Below are 17,859 nucleotides of genomic sequence, written 5' to 3'. Positions count from 1 at the left end.
TTTGTATGCTCCAACTCCCTTAATTTTTAATCTAATTTTCTTTGTGGAAAGCACCATGTTCTTAAAGCATATCCTGGTTCTGAAATCATAGTACATGGTAAGCTGGGTATTGTTTCTGCATATATGGGTTGAGCTGTCTCCTTGAACGTTTTTGCGAGCTAGACAATACCTATAAAACTTGTGTGATTAAAAATATTATTCAGATATATTTGCAGGAAAACATTGAACAGAATTTGCAACTATTAATTCTGTACAAGTTCTCTGAAATTTAATGTCCAGATGTTCACAAGTTTCTTTTTAAAAGTTCCAACAGTCATAAATTTCAGCTCAGTTTTTTGATGAAGTGAGCTATTTTGGAAGCTGAGTAATTCTTCAACGTATAAATGAGGCAATCAGCTTACTTATGGCACAGCAAAATGAACAGCTTCTAGAATTGTGCCTTGTGAAATGCTTGATTTTTGAAGGTTGATGCTGAATTTTAGCATATGAAATTTCTGGTGTAAGTATTGGGTTTGGCAATGTTAATAGGAAAATGTCAGATTTACCGTTCAATAGAAAAATACTCAAGCATTGCCTTTTTTAAAAGCATGGTATGAAAGCCAGTAAAATTATGTGTGGTTAAAGAATTCTATGTACACATAGCTTTTAAGTTTAAGTAAACCTTTTTGCATTATTTTGGCTGAGTTTTATTAACCAGAGATAATTGAGCATGGAAGTGACTTTATTTATTATATTTATATCTTGCCTTTCATTTTCAATGGCGAAACTCAAGATTGCTAACCTGAAAAGTATAAAGAAAAAAATCTAGACCAAAGCATGCCAAAGGAATCTCATTTTCTGTGTACTACACTTTCAGCAGAATGGTAGGATATGGAGTACAGAATACAGGAAGCAATCCTAGGCAGGAGTAACTCATTTTATTGAGTGGGGCTTATTCCCAGGAAAGTGTTCTTAAGATTACAGCTATATTTCAGTTCATATTTCAGGTGTTAGTTGTACCCATTTTTACTACTGTATTAATTTTTTTAATGTTTTATTATTTGTAAACTGCCCTGGACATTTTTGAATGGAAAGGTAACATAAAAATGTGTTTGACAAATAAGGGGTCTGCTGCACATGCTGTTTTCTCATTTAGAGGTAGTAATTGCTGTTCATGTTCGCTCTGAAAGCAGAAGCTCCAGACCCAAGACAACTGGAAACTGATGTCTGCTGCTGACCCATAGGAATCCATTGCCACAGCTGGTCTTTCACCCAGAAAAATCTAGAAGCAAATTAAATGGGCTGCAGGGAGTTGGCTGCCACAACTACTTGCCTTGAATTTGGGAGCGTATTAGAAGGGGAAGAGGAAAGGGGAAGAGTGCTGGATAAACGAATGGTTGTCACACACGTAGCCATTACTTACATGAACACCTTGGAAATGTTTCCCCTTTAGGAAACAATGAAGAGTGGCTGGGGGCACCTTGTTCAGGGGCTCATAGAATTAAACACTTGGGTCCAGTCTTCCTGAAACTTGGAGGTAGTAGGTCCCCTGCAAATATGGTGTAGTTTGCTTGAAAAAATGCCCCCCAGCCCTATGGATAGTTTTCCCCATAGGGAATAATGGCTAGATACATCTGGGATTCTCTAATCTTTCTTAAATGGATTAGAGAATCTGACCCAGATTTCAGGGGTACCAAATTTTTATGGTATCCCTGACACCCAAATCTGGATTCAATTGATTTTTTTTATATCCACGCCTTATGTTAATTATCCTTCACTTGTTAACAGTTATTTCAGTCACTTGTTAACAGTTATTGCAGTATTGTTATATTTTCAAAAATATGTGCTGTACCTGTTGGCCATTAACTCATTGTTTGAAAGGATTTTTAAAATTGAGTTACTTTGTTTATAGTCTGCCTTTCTTACTGACTCAAGGCAGATTACACAGTGTAAATCAATTCAACCAACAGAGTGAGGCATCTATTAAGCAATGCAATAGGACTAGGATTACAAAAATTTGAAACAAAGCAAAAAGTGTTAAGACATGATATGTCTAACAATGGTGAAAATGGTATCACAAAAGTAGAAAACAAGGCAATAAAAGTAGGACAATACACACAACAAGCAGTTAGTGCATACCATACACAGTCTACATCATCACTGGGTCACTGAATACATGTTATTAGGGTTAGGTTTATTTATTTTATTTATTTTTCTTTATTTATGCCTTTCTCCCCAGTGGGGACCCAAAGCTGCTTTCATTGTTCTCCTCTTCTCCATCTTATCCTCACTGCAACTATATGAAGTAGGTTATGCTGAGAGTGTGAGACTGGCCCAAAGTCACTCAGCAAGCTTCCATGGCAGAGTGGGGATTCAAACCAGTGTCTCCCAGATCCTAGTCCAACACCCTAACCGCTACACCACACTGGCTCATACATACAGCAGCTCTTTTTACATAGAAGTCCTACAATACTTGTCAAAAGATCTATACCTATTTAAATCCATATTTGAAAAGATTTTTTTATGCATACTAAATAAAAAAATAGTAAAACTTAATGTAAATTGAAAATAATCGAGTTAATAAAAATTCTAGATTTGATCTTTCATATTGCCTTTAGGTAAACAGCAGCCTTTTAAATAACCAGTTTTACCAATTGTAACATAAATTTTTTTAATAGGAAATAAAAAGATTCATCCAGTTTACTAATTGAATGGTAGTCCTTATATATCAGTTTTACAACCAGAAAAGGACCTGTTTTGGTAAACATTTAGAATGAAATGCATAAAATTATGATTGGTGTCATCATTGTGAGTAAAAAAACTCTTCATAGTCAGAATATTTATGGGAGGATTTCTGTGTACTTTTCCTATTCACTTTAGGGACTTTTGTCCCTTACTGGGTTAACTGAACTCTTGTCAGTTTGACTGCAACCTAAGATTATATTATACACCCAGTTATCCCATAAGGGCAATCCTAAGAAGAGATACTCCAGTCTTAGCCCAATTGGCTAAGAAGAGTAACTCTTCTTAGGATTCCCATATTCCCATGTTATTTGCACCTTTCTTACTGAGATTGAAGGCAGATTATATAGCGTAAGGCAATATGACCAAAGGTTGGTGCATTCAACAAATAATACAATAGCCTATGGGTTTTAGAAATTTGAAAACAAAGCATAGAACAGAATACAGGTATGAAAACATTGCAGAAACAAAACATAAGTAATATGACATAAACATATTAAGTGACATGGAAACTCACAGTAGGAGCACATCTACACCAAAAGACAGTACCAGTAGTATAGGCTACAGATTGCACTATAAAGGAAAATGGAATGTCCCAAAATCAGGGGGCCAAAACATTAAATACCTTTTGTATCATACCAAGGTAAATTGTGATAGAAAATATTCTGGGATGGTGGTAGTTTGGGCCGGTATAAATTTGGTAATATGAGAAATTATAAATGTTTTCTAAAGTGAATGGGTGTACACCTGTTACTATATCTTAAATAACTATATGCTGACCCTCAGGAGAAAGTTTAGGAAGAAAAGTTTGTTGTATTTCCACCTTCCTTTACTAAGTGCAAAAGGACAGATGTAGGAATATAAGAGTGTTTTGATCCACCTTAAAACTTTTATAAAGTTAAGTAGTAGCAGTTCATTGTCCGTCTTCTGTGCATCCCCACATGGGACTGCGCTTGCGCAGGCCTGCTGACCGGAGTTTTCTTCTAGCTAAAATTTCCACTAGGGGGCGCACTTCTGCCAACCGCGCATGTGTGGCTCTTCCCACCAATACAGACATCCGGCGGAAGGCACCCCTCACCCTCAGTTTCTCTTTTGCCGCTGACCGGTGAAGAGCTAGCTGCGTTCCACTGCGATCGTCGGTGAAAGCGTTTTGTCTTCTTTTCTTCTCGATTGGTACAGTGAGTGTTCCAGCCGAGCAAGATGGCCGAAAAAGCGCTCTTTAAGAGATGTGTGACTTGCTCGACTAAGATGCCTCGCACAGACGGCCACTCCGTCTGTCTCGAATGTCTGGGGGAAACCCATGTGGTCCCCAAATGCAAGCATTGCCAAAAGTTCACTCCTAAGGCGAGGGCCAAGAGACAGGTGAGGCTACAGGCCATGCTTTGGCGACGGGCTATGTGGGCGACTAATGGCTCAGAAACCCCTTCTAAGCCCCCATCTCTGAGCGGGAAGTCTTCTCGGAGTGCTACCTCCACCACTAAATCGGCCTCCCCTGGTCGGGGTCGAGAGCCCGCTCCTTCGGAGACCAGCGCTGAGGGCCCTTCCAGTACTCCTCGGATCCATCGATCTAAGTCGCCTACACCGAGTCCGAGGAGCGCATCGGATCCAACATCGACGAAGTCGCATCTGAAGAAGGTGGACCTGAAGCCCTCGGATCTGAAGGGCTCAGAATCAGCCCGTTCCGGCCGTTCCTCGAGGGACTCCACGCGATCGGAACCGAGCGGCTTGGATCTGACCAAATCATCGGATCCGACCAAATCATCGGATCCGACAGCTTCGGAGCCAAAGACTCACAAACGCGCTGGAGAAGTAAAACAGTCGGACCAGCCTCCTAAGAAGTCTAAGAAGAAGTCTAAGCAGAAGCACACTGCTTCTGTCCAGACGGATCCGACGTGGGATAGACCTAAGACTCCTTCCCCTCGGATTCACTCACCTCCCTACCAGTCTTCTATTGATGAAGGCGAGCTCCGTGAGACCCACTGGACTGACTCTCCTGCTCATTCGGAACATCGTCGGGTCTTCGCGGGAGATTCCCCCTGCTCCTACCGTTGTTCTGCTGAGAGGTCCGGTTCCGACTTCTTCCGTCCTCGCCATACTTACTCAATTGAGTTGGCTCCAGAGGATTGGGAGCGCCCCCTCAGTGACTACTCCCGTTATGGTTCCCCTCGTCGGGGACAAGGTTATCGATTTTCGGAGCGGGAGCGTGAACAGAGTCCTAGCCCTCCATCGGATCCATCACTAGATGAGATCATCATTGGGGCCGGTAGGGTTTCCCCTACTGAAGATTTCCGTTTGTATGCGGAATAGATGATGAGGATGGCACGCTCTCTAGAGCTTGAGGCTGTGAATCCTAAGCCCAAAGACAAGATATTACGTCATATCTACTCTGGGAATCCGGCGTCCATCGCCTTCCCTATTGTCGAGGGCTTGGAGGAGATCATCACCTCTGTGTGTGAGAAGCCTGCTTCCATCTATCCAACATCTCGCCGCCTAGAGGCTCTTTACAAAACTAGAGATGATGTGTGTACTTATCTCTTCTCTCATCCGCCACCATCATCACTTGTGGCCGAGGAGATGCAGTCTCGACAGGGGCAGGGATCCTATGCTGTCCCTGCGGACAAAGAAAGTAGAAAGCTGGATGCCTTGGGCAAGAAGGTCTATTCTTCGGCTGCCCTAGCCGTTAAAATTTCCAACTATTCGTCTATAATGGGCACTTACCAAATTTTCTTATGGGACAGAATTGCCGTTTTTCTGGACAAGCTCCCTGAGGACCAGAAGATGCTTGCCAAGGTGATCAGGGATGAGGCCTTGCGTTTGTCCAAGCAGCAAATCAGTGCTGGCCGTAATACCCTTGAGACATCATCAAGAGCCTTAGCATCAGCTGTAGTGCTTCGACGCCACGCCTGGCTCCGAACGACTGCACTGCCCCCGGAAACTCGGAATAGAGTCAAGGATATGCCCTTTGAGGGGAAGACTCTATTTTCCAGCAAGACGGACGAATATCTCTCTCAGAAGCGCAAAAACTGTCTAACAGCGCGCTCTTACGGCATTACCCACTCAAAGCCACCTCAGTACAACCACCAGTCGTACTGTTCATCTTACTTCTATCGTGGCAGGAACCATAGATACCAACCGTATCCTCCCTATGGTTCGTTCAGGCAGCCCCAGCAACAATCAGGCTCCTTCCAGCGACGGAGGCCCAATTACCATCCTCGACAGAATCGTTGCAGTCCCGCTAATAAGGAGCCTTCCACACAGCCCAAGCAGTTCTGACTAACCGCTGATCAGGCTGTCGTTTTTGGTGACAGATTGGCTGAGTTTAGTTCTTTCTGGGTTGAGATTCATGCTGATAGTTGGGTGCTGGATGTTATAAAGTTTGGATATAAAATTGAGTTTGAAGTTTATCCTCAAGTGTCTCTCCCTGATTTCTCGCTTGATAATCCATCTCAAAAGCTGTATGCAGCGGTTGTAGCCCTACAACAGAAAGGGGCGATTACTGAAGTCCCAAAAGGGGAACCTCTCCTGGGGTTTTACTCCAGGATGTTTGTAGTTGACAAGAAAGATGGTGGAGTATGCCCAATCCTAGACCTTAGAAGGTTGAATAGGTCTGTGAGGCTAAAGAAATTCAGGATGCTTACCCTTAATATGGTATTACAACCTATGCCTGACAATATGTGATTTGTCGTTCTAGACCTCAAGGATGCGTACTTCATAGGAAGTTTTTGAGGTTCATCTCCAATGGAAGGGTCTTCCAATATCAGGTTTTACCCTTTGGCCTTTCCACGGTGCCCAGAGTCTTTATTAAGTGTATGGCTCCAGTAGTGGCGTTCCTGAGGCAGCAGGGGTGCTTTATTTTCCCCTATTTGGACGACTGGCTTTTAGCAGCCCCTTCTGCGGCTCTTCTTCGTGAACACGTAGAGAAGGTGATCCGTATCTGTTCGCGTCTTGGGCTTTTGGTGAATTTTCAGAAGTCAGTCCTAATCCCCTCCCAAAGGGCAAAATTTATTGGCATGGTTCTTGATGGCATACAGAACAGGGGATTTTTACCGTCTGACTGTGCGGTGCGCATTAAGCACATTGTGACCTTTTTCTCCAGATGCCGTTTTCAGTCGGCGTCTGCTATCCAGGCTTTATTAGGCCTCATGGTGTCCTCCACAGCTGTTACTCCTTTCGCCAGACTGCACATGCGACCACTTCAACTGTGGTTCCTTTCAGTGCATGATTTCCAGGTCTCTAGCCAGAATAGGAAATATTCCATCCCTAGGAGGGTGATTCAATCTCTTACCTGGTGGCTCTCAGAGAGTAGCCTATTTCAGGGGGTCGCCTTTGGCTCACTTCAATGTCAGATTACCATATCCACTGATGCTAGTACCATAGGCTGGGGTGCTCAATGTGGTTCATTAAGGGCTCACGGTACGTGGACGTCTCAGGACAGAGAGCTCCACATTAACTTATTAGAGCTGATTGCCATTCGCTTTGCCCTTATCGCGTTCGCAGATACGCTTCGGCACAAGGCAGTTCAAATCCTTACCGACAATTGCATGGCCATGTTCTACGTGAACAAGCAGGGAGGCACCACCTCCCGAGCCCTTTGCGAGGAAGCAATGCGAATTTGGGAATGGGCCATAGACAGGGACATTCATTTACAAGCAGTTCATATCCCCGGAACCTCAAACGTGATCGCAGACAAGTTGAGCCGTCTGACATCCCACAATCACGAGTGGACAATAGTGGGTTCCCAATTGGACAGAATCTTTCAGGAATGGGGCTTCCCTGAGGTGGATCTGTTCACTTCGGAGAGCAACAAGAAAGCCCCACTGTTCTGTTCCAAGGGGGGCTTGGGTCGACAGTCCCTGGGGGGATGCCCTTCAGATCACCTGGACAGGGCACCTCTTCTACGCATTCCCACCATTTCCGCTGGTGTCCAGGGTAGTAAGCAAGATTCAGCAAGACGGGACACGGGTGTTTCTGGTGACGCCGTACTGGCCGCGTCAGCCCTGGTTTCAGTTACTAATGCAACTATTGCAGGGTTTGTTTTGTCAGTTCGACCCTGTTCCAGATCTCCTTTCCCACAGGGGAGTTCTGTTTCACGATTACCCAAACTGAGACTGACGGCATGGTTCATAAGGGTCCGCTTGGTTTGTCTGACAGAGTAGCAGAGGTTCTGGTTAATGCCAGGAGGGATACTACCCGTAGATCGTACACAGCTAAGTGGAAACGTTTTGAGAGTTGGGCTGCCATTAGCGGACTGGATGTACGGACCTGTCAGCTGGATTCCATTTTTGACTTTCTTTTGAGCCTTAAGGATTTGGGCTTGTCCAATTCATCTATCGGTTTATTTGGCTGCCATTTCGGCCTTCTATCCCAAGATTGATGGCAAGACAGTTTTCTCCCATAGTTTATCCAAAGCTTTTTTGAAGGGACTGCAGAATATGTACCCTCCTCTTAGGGAGATTGTCCCTCAGTGGTCTCTCACATTGGTGCTAGTTGCGCTTATGAAAGCCCCTTTGGAGCCTTTGGCTTCTTGTGAGGTGAAGTTTTTGTCTTTGAAAGTTGCGTTTCTAATAGCAATTACATCGGCACGCAGGGTCAGTGAGTTAGCAGCCCTGAGACATGGCCCTCCTTTTCTCCAAATTCATCCCTACAAGGTGGTCCTCAGACCTGACCTTAGATTTCGTCCTAAGGTGTCTACGCAGTTTCACACGTCCCCGGACATTATTTTACCTGTGTTTTTTCTCGCTCTGTCAGACAATGCGGAGGGTTCACTGCACTCTCTGGACGTGCGGAGGGCAATACTCTTCTACCTTCAGAGAACTCGCCCTTTTAGGAAATTGACTCAATTGTTTCTTTGTTATGCTGGTCCTCGTAAGGATAAGGCTGCTACCCCACAGACGATCTCTCGGTGGGTGACGAGGGCAGTCAGGACTTGTTATTCACAGTCTAAGGTGGATTGCCCATTGGAGGTTCGGGCCCACTCTACTAGGGCCCAGGCTTCCTCAGTGGCCTTTCTGAAGGGGATTCCCATTCGGGACATTTGCAGAGTGACTACCTGGTCCTCGACTGAGATGTTTGCCAAACATTACACCCTGGATACGCTGGAGCGCAAGGAGGCTGCTGTGGGTCACGCTGTGCTTCAATCGCTTTTCCAGTAAGAGAACATACCCACCTCCAGGCAAGCGGCTTGTGAGTCTCCCATGTGGGGATGCACAGAAGACGGACAATTAAAACAGAGTTTTGCTTACCGTAACTGCTGTTCATTGACGTCTTCTGTGCAGACATACATACCCTCCCTCCTGCCCCGCTATGTTCCTCCTACAGGTTTTGGGGGTCGGCGGCACAGGAGAAACTGAGGGTGAGGGGGTGCCTTCCACCAGATGTCTGTATTGGCGGGAAGAGCCGCACATGCGCGGTCGGCGGAAGTGCGCCCCCTAGTTGAAATTTTAGCTAGAAGAAAACTCCAGTCGGCAGGCCTGCGCGTGTGCAGTCCCATGTGTGTCTGCACAGATGACGTCAATGAACAGCAGTTACGGTAAGCGAAACTCTGTTATCTATATCTTGTCTGCTGCATTCCAGCCCTTAAAGTGTACAAAAACCTTGACAAATGAAAAATGTTTAAAAATACTTGAGCCTGCTTGCGGGGAGGGCAGAATATAAATATGATAAAATAAAATAAATATTAATGATTTTGTAGTGGATGGGTCAGAAATAGTGTTTTGTTTTGAACTGAACCTGTATTTTTAAGCAGTGAACTGAAGTTGTGAGAGTGGAGCAGGGGGGACATCTGCTTGTTAATATTTAATAACATGTGTGGACCAGGAAGCTAAAATAGCCAGGGGGGAAAGGCCATACATCCCACCCCGCCATGTCCTTTCCATGGAGGGAGGACTGGCTTGTGGCAGAAGTTGTGGGTGATTCCCCCAAGGCCACCACATGAAAGATAAGATCTTCCTTATGTGGGGCCATCAGGCACAATACAAGACTCGCCTTGTGCAGGGTTGGTGCACATGACATGAAACTTCTCATCTTGCACAGAGCTGCTGTGTACAAGGTTCGACTCTTCTCATCTTACACAGAGCCATCCCAAATGGCACAAGTCTTGTCCTATATAAGGTGGCCCTGGGCCACATTAGCTGAGTGTTGTCCCTTGCAGGGATGGGGGCAGTCAAAGCAAGAGAGTTGGCCCCTAGGCCATTGGCCTGCCAGCACTCAGAGCGGAACTACAAGTGACAAAAGGCACAGGTTGGACACTTGTCAGCTTCCCTCAAGTTTTGATGGGAAATGTAGGCATCCTAGTCTTGCAGTTTGGCTCTCTGACTGCTGTCCAATGGACTTTTCAACTGTCACTTGTCCAACATTCTGCCAAGTTGCCTACATTTCCCATCAAAACTTGAGGAAAGCTGACAAGTGTCCAACCTGTGCCTTTTGTCACTTGTAGTTCCGCTCTCAGTCTTTCAGGGAATGGCTTGTGCTCTTATACTATTCAAGAAAAAAATGAGGTTTTGTCCAGTTTTGTGTTCAAGTGTAGGTTTGGTTTGACTCCTGCCTCCAAATAAGCTGTTTATGTTTCTGCTTTTTAGTTAATAAACAGCTTTGTCCTTTTGATGCAGGTTCCTAAGCCTGAATTTCAGGAAGCCATGCTAGAGCTGTAGCAACTTTTGAAAGCTCCTTGATAGCTTTATTTTATTTTTGATTTTATTTATATCACTTATAGTCTGCCTTTCTTACTAAGACTCAAGGTGGATTAAACACTATGAGTCTGTTTACATGAGGCGCCTCAAAGCATGTTCCTCAAGTGTAGGGAGACAGAATGTTAGCTGGGAAGCATAGTTTAAAAAGCCAGATCAGGTGGAGATCATGCCTGAGAGGGTTTGTCAATTTCATCTTTGCCTCTTGGAAGGCTCTGTCAGTTTCACCTCTCTATTCAAAAACTGTGGGATCACAACTAGAAGGCAGCAAGGAATGGAAACGGGTTGGAGCTGCCTTCCAGAGCTGGGCTTGGACCTGGAGAGGTTATAATGGGCTGAAGTTTTCCTTCTGGCATTTCACAGCCTCTTCACTCAGCTCTGGTGTACAGCAAAGCTTTTGCCCTGCCACCAGCAGGGGTTTAGAGGCTGTGAATCAGAACTATGATAACCAAGCCCTGTCTCTTCTGGCTTTGAATCAGTTTTACCCTGTGGGAGCTTTGTACTTATTAGTAGACATGGGAACAAATGGGAAAAAAACTCCCAGACAAGTTGTTCATTGTTCGTTGCCATCCACAAACAATGAACGGTAACGAACATGACCCTGTTCACAAACATGTTTGTTGTTCATGGCCCTTTAAAGATCCCTTTAAACTATCAGGTGGCAGGGAGGATTCTCCCCTGCCGCCTGCCAGCTGATAGTTTAAAGGGCCCTTTCCTGCCACGTGCAAGGGGCAGGGCCCTTTAAACACCCCTCACCTTCCCAATGTCCAATTTCCACCAAATTTGCAGGGGATATAGTCCTCACTGTCCTCCGAAGACCCCCCAAGTTTCAGAGAGATTGCACCCCGAGAAAGGCATGATCCAGGGGTCCCCCCATTTGCTGTCATTTTCTCTTCACAGTGGCAAAAACGGGACTCTCTGCTGGAAGTACTTTGAAGGGTTAAAGGCAGAAGGAGTTCAGACCAGAGATCAGTTCCTGCCTCCATCGCCAGGGGACTTGATTGAAAGGCGCCAGACTGTCTGGCTGGACGAAGGCTGAGGAAGGCAACGAACAAGGCTTGCGACCACTTGTTCGTTTAGAATGGGGCCTCACGAACTGCTTATTCGTGAACAGACAAACAGGCTGTTCGTGGGTTTTTTCCGTTCTTAATGCTGTTCGTGCCCATGTCTACTTATTAGTTATTGCAATACAGACTCAAGCTGAGAGGAGTATAATACTGAATCAAGATATGGCATTGCTGATGTTTGCATTCTGAATTCTTGTGTTGCATAGTATGGTTGCAATCTGCATTGTCCACTGAGGATTCAAAATTATGTTCTTTCTTCCCCTTACAGATTTAGTTCTTTGTTAAGGAAAAGCATTCAGTAATGGGCACAAAAAGTTTACAAATGCAATATACCATATGGAAGCTGCTGATACTTCTGACATGTTTTGTAAGTAGATGAACAACACTATTTATTTAGTTTATTTATAGACTGTCTTTCAGCTAAAAATGTCCCTGTGGCTATTTACAACTTACTCAGTAAAATAAATAAAATTAATAAAACCAATTCAAAACATATTCAGCAGTGCCAATAGTCCACTCCCACGTTACAACATTTCTGATTAATCTGACTTACAAGACATCCATAAAAGGCAGATCTTCAGACCTATCTGGAAGGCCTTTAGGAAACCGGGCATTCTCAGCTCCTGAAGGGAGTAATTCCACAGTCCAGACAAAAAAGCCCTTCCCTGGGTTTCTGCCAGCTGAACCTACAGTAAGCCTGATTCCAGGAGAAAATCACCTCATCAGATGATGAGGAGTAAGAAAATAAAGGGGTCCACTCGTATCCATGAAGGGAGCTCTGACTCTCGAAAGTTCATACCCTGGAAATCTAGTTGGTCTTTAATTGTCCCAAATCTTGCTGTTCTACTACAGACCAACATGGCTACCCACCTTCAAATTAGGGTATTAATCATATTCTATCCATATTACCTACTTGATCTTTCTTCAAAAAAGAATTTAAAATAGCTGAGATAAACAAAAGATCTAACTACTTAAGTTTAGTGTTCTGAAGTCAACATTAGTCTAAGCCCAGGTGATAAACTATTTTTAAAATATTGAAGGGTTCAGATGAAAATGGATTAACTGAAACATAACTTTAATTACACTTATCTTTTATTTTTAGTCAAAGACTATAATATGTGAAACGGGAGACTGCAGAGAGCAAGAGTTCAGAGATCATGATGGAAACTGTGTGCTGTGCAAACAGTGCGGACCTGGAATGGAACTGTCTAAGGCATGTATATGACTATTCTGTAAAATGCTCCCTTGATTTTATCCTGGTTTTGCAACAGTTGTAAATAACTTGATTACTTCTCAATATATATGCATATTGAGCCACTTACAAATGCAAAGTAACTGTTTTGGAATTAGATACTTACTGGGGAAGTCATTTTTATATTGTTATTAACGTTAAGTAGAAATTCTGTTATAGATTTCCTGTTTAGAAGTCACATCTAAGGCTATTCCTTTCATTTTTCAGAAAAGTTAAAATGTGTGGTTTTTATATTCTTTTCAATATTCAGCTCTGGGGGGGGGGAAATAGTAAAACTGAAGGTTTGTGGTTTCTGAGTGGTTTGAAAAGATTTGCTCAAAAACCCATAAGCTTAAAAGTGACTGCAAGATTCGTGCCTTAAACAACAATACAATCTTTCATCGCTCTACCATCTCTTTTGGTTAAGGTTTTCAGAGTATGCACGAGTAGAAAGTTATAACTGCTTTTAATAAATCTTCTGTATGGTTTCTTACATATGAAAGGATAATGGGCATTTTTATACTGTAGTGCGTGCTATAGTTCTCATGTTTGTTATACCATTTGATAAGAGTAGAATATATAAGTATAGAGATATAATAAAAGTATAGAGTTCTGTGTACAGTTAAGGATATGTAATAATATGTGCTAACTCAGTCCAGGATCTGAAGAGCTGCTTTAGGCAAGTCCTAGGACTTTATGCTCAGTAGGATTTTTTCTTTTGCATCCCCTTAGTTTAAAAAGCAATTTGCTTTAAGTAGGTATGGCGAGGGATTGAGATTACTGTTCAGTATAGGGGAGTGTGATCTGGATTCAAGACAGAAGCCAGATTTTTTGCTGATTCGGCTAAATCTAGCTTTCCCAAATCAAATCAGAGACTCCCAAGTTAATCTGGGTAAATCTGGGAAATGTAGCTTCAGTGTCCATCTGGCTCATTCCTGGGCTTCTCCCATGCTTTTTTCCCAAGTGGGAATGAGGAGGAGAAGGGGGAGGGAGGCAGAGACAAGGGGAGTGAGGCAGGGAGGGGCAAGTGAGTGACCAGTCTGTGCGGGAGCTCTCCTTGTCTGCCTGGCTTCTGTGAGTGACATTGGGCTAAGTTGCAACAGTATGATTGCCTCGTTATGGTTTGGCTGGAATTTACTGTTTTGACCTCATTCTCTGTTTTGATGTTGGTCCCCTTGATTAACTTTGGTTCTAGGGGAATTCCATCCCGTCCCACGCCATACTGGCAAAGATTTTGTCAATCTAATCCATGTCAGTAACTTGCAGGTATCACACAGCATTCTTAGTCAGCATTCAGGTTCAAAGTCCAAGGCCTCAGATCTAGTTGTAATCCCAGTGTGCAAAGACACCCATAACTAAAGCAAGGTTAAAAAGCCGACAGCATGAGACCTTGGCCAAATGCCAAGAGCAACAAAAGCAAAACTTCTTTACTCCATTTAAGTGTCTTGCAATGATGCTCTACAGCTATGTCCATATCACCTTTATACCACCAGGTGTATCCTCTTCTCATGAGAACCACAGCTAGATAGATATGCTTAAGTAGCTAGGGCATTCTGGCCTTGCCTCCCCCTAGCCTTGGAGACTTCTCCCTCATTACTAGCAGCTGTGCTAGAAAACTGCAGAGTCATTCTCACTCTGGTGAGACTTACCCTTAATGCATTTAGACTTTTGCCAGTAGGCCTTAAATCTTGTGGCTAAAAAGACCAGTATTTCTACAGTTAGGAGGTTAGTCTAGGTTAGTCTAGGTAGCCTTCAACGTTTGCGGTTGCTAGCACCTGCTCCCTCTCAAAGGGAGAGGGTCTTGTCTTTGATATCACACTGAGCTTTGGAGGCCTCTGAAGCGCTGCATAAAGACTGGGACAATACCCTGCTCCAATTATTAGCTCCAAGCTTAGTGTGTAGCACACTATTTAAAAACGTCATGCCTCCTCCTAAGTTTTGAGCTAGGAAGAGTTGCAAGAAATTGTCTGCAGTCATGCCGTACTTCTGAGACTCTCTGAGCCCTTCCAGAGCAATACGGATGAGCCCATGGAACACTGCGTCTGAAATAGCTTTCCCAATGGACTCGTTTCTCCTTAAGGGGCATGGTGAGAAATGTGCAGTGCACTGTGACTAGGTTGGCTAGGCCTCCTGCTGTGATAAGCCCATTGCCTGCAGCCACTCCAACAAACAGCTGTAGAAAAATAAAATAAAAATCCAGCAACGCTGCTGATTTCATCACCAGAAACTCCATGGCAATTCCTAGAGCTACCCTTTGTCACTCTCCAGGTTGTACCCAGAAGTGATGTATCGGCATCACACACAGGCCCCTTGCCCCCAGACCTCCCACCAGTTACCAGGCTTGGCCTGGCAACTTTAACTATGGCTGAATGTGTATGTTGTTGACTTACACAAGAGACGTTTTCAGCAAAATAAGAAGGGAAATGAAATGGAATTTACAGGGTAATTTAATGTAATCATTATTGGCATGATCCATCCAGAAATAAGTATTTTTAAAACCCATAAAGTATTACTGTAAAGATTTCTGCACACGTAAAAGAAATCTGTGTGGAAGGAGAGAATATTAGAGCACTGCCAGTAGAGGGGTTGTTGTAATAAATGTGTCATGGAGAAAGGTGAACAGCACCAAGTAGATTCTAGTTGGCTTTCCGCAAACAATGCAAAACTGGCTTGCAAATGCAAAACTGGCAATGCAAAAAGGCTTGTGTTACTCAGATAGGGAGGGGGTCTCAAATGCTTCGCTAATGAGTTAGGGACCATAGACCTCACCACCACTGTGTTGCCTTACATATTATCTGTACTCCTATATACTACCTATGCTTTATGTTGTTTAATGTCAGTCCTAGAATTGATTATGTTCTGTTTCAGCATTTCTTCAATTCTGTATTGGATCCTTACCAATGCTATATCTTTGTAAACTTGTATTTATTTACCTTATGGCAATGTTTATGGAAATGTCCTTGATACTGATTGTACTAATCTCACACCATGTAATCCACCTTGAGTCTCAGAAAAAGGCAGACTAAAAATAACAAAAAAATAAAAAAATATTGTTGTAGCATAGGGTCTCTGTTGCCTTAAATGGAAGTTGAAAACAGATTGTGAAGACCTCAAAAATGTATTTCTGAAGGGGGTGCATAGGCAAAGAAATTCACGTAATCAAATGCAAAACTAATTGAATCTGAATTGATATCCATGGTACTACTGACTGAAATATTAGGAAGGGATAGACGGATTCATTGAAGATAGGTCTTTAAATGGCTATCAGTCATGACAGCTAAGTGGAACTGCTAAGTCCAGAGGCAGAAGGGGAAACAGCCTGTGCCTCCAGCTTGTAGTTTTCCCAGTTAGGGGTGTGCAGTTAAAAAAAAAATCAGTGTTTTTTGGATTCAGGTAGGAATAATAAATATCAGTATCCCCAATATCTGGTAAAAAAATATGGTTTTGTATTTGGATCTAAATTATTTTCAGGATTGCAAAAGTAACTGGGGCCATTATTCCTTATAGAAGAATATTTCCAAGGGACCTAGAGGGGCTATTTTTGGAACAAATGGCACCAGAATTGCAGTGGAGTTGCCTGTCTAACCCTGCCCCCCCCCCAGTTTCAAGAAGATTGGTTCAAGGGGTCCAGTTCTACAGGCCCTTCTTCCTTTTGCCCAGGAAAAAGCTGTGAACAGTAAAAGAAAAGCTGCTGCAACCTATGAAATGAGGGCCTTGGTTAATTCTGAACATTTTTGGAATTAACCAGGAATGCCAATCCCTGTATGTCTTAGAATTCTAATATTGATCATTCCAGAATAAGGTATTATTGGGTATATTTTCAGACCAGCTGTATTGAATGGCACTCCCCTATTACCAGTTTGCTGGCTACTGTTGCAAATAAGATGCTAGGCTAATATGCCCCTCATCTGATCCCTGATGCCATTTATTTATTTATTTACATTATTTATAGTCACCTGCCTCACTGAGGCAGATTACATAGTGTGAGTCAGTATAGTCAGTTTCAAAGGCATTTCAATAGGGTATATACATGTATATTTGCAAAGTTTTAAAACCAATAGCAATCCAATACAGAGTTGAAGAAATGCTGAAAACAGAGCATAAGCAATTCTAAAACTGACATATTTAACAACATAGTAGTAAAGTCTGTAATCTATCATACTTACAACAATAGTAGTAAAGTCTATAGTCATTCCTTTACTGTTGTATCTATTTGAGATCGCTTCCTTATATTACAGCCCTCCTATCTGAGTAAAAAGCCCTCTTGAATAATTCAGTTTGCATACTTCGTGGAAAGCCAGAACAGTGAGAGTTTTCCTAATCTCTTCAGGTAGGACATTCCATAAAATGGAGACACTGACAGAGAATGCACATGTACAGGCAGCTGTTGATTTTGCCGTTTTGTTCTTAACACCATAATAGTAGCTGAAGTAAGTCTTGTCAGTAATTTCTGGAAAACTATCTGTTTTTGTCCATTTCTAATCTTCAGACACATTTTAAATCATGTGGTTTGCTTTTAATGTTGAAATGCCTAAAGTGTAGATCAAGAACCTTATTTATTCTATATGTGACGTTAAACATATATTTGGCAAGCTTTTCAAAGTGAACTGTTTTGAAGCAATTACTGGATAACATTTTTGTTCTTCAAAATTAGTTCTTCTAAACAATGTCCTCTGAAACATATATATAGCTGAATTTCATACATTATAGAGTATTTTTTTAAAGAAACAAATTACATAAAAATGTCATACCTATGATTCACCTAGCATTTTAGGGAAGGATGCAGGAAACTTTTTTGTTCATGGTATTATCCCTCTTAATTGCTATTTGCCAGGATAGCATATATGTGCAGTTAGGGTTGCCAACCTCCAGGCAGGGCCTGGAGAACTCCCAAAATTTCAACTCTTCACCAGATTACCAAGATCAGATCCTCTGGAGAAAATTGATGTTTTGAAGGATAAATCCTATGGCATTATGTCCCACTGAGATCCATCCACTCCCCAAACCCTGCCTTTCCCAGGCTCTATCCCCAAATATTCAGGAATTTCCCAACCCAGAGTTGGCAAACTCAGCACAGATAGGCTTTCCTTGCTATAAGGCTATCATCTTTTTCCAATTATAAGGCTATAGTCTTTTTCTAATTATTTATGAAAAA

General features: G+C 42.9%; 1 protein-coding gene across 1 annotated transcript in view; it reads left to right on the top strand.

The window, feature by feature from the left end:
• Positions 1-17,859, top strand: part of TNFRSF19 (TNF receptor superfamily member 19) — a 64,512-nt gene that overhangs the window by 16,702 nt on the left and 29,951 nt on the right. The window contains exons 2-3 of the mRNA XM_054974983.1: positions 11,742-11,840; positions 12,576-12,686. Of these exons, the coding sequence (XP_054830958.1) occupies positions 11,775-11,840; positions 12,576-12,686 (177 nt within the window). The 5' untranslated portion in view covers positions 11,742-11,774. The remainder of the gene's footprint in view (positions 1-11,741; positions 11,841-12,575; positions 12,687-17,859) is intronic.

Source organism: Eublepharis macularius, chromosome 3, assembly GCF_028583425.1.
Source record: "Eublepharis macularius isolate TG4126 chromosome 3, MPM_Emac_v1.0, whole genome shotgun sequence".
In the NCBI taxonomy this organism is placed as follows: domain Eukaryota; kingdom Metazoa; phylum Chordata; class Lepidosauria; order Squamata; family Eublepharidae; genus Eublepharis; species Eublepharis macularius.
Note: the sequence above shows the minus strand (reverse complement) of the source record. Positions and strands in the feature narration are given on the sequence as shown.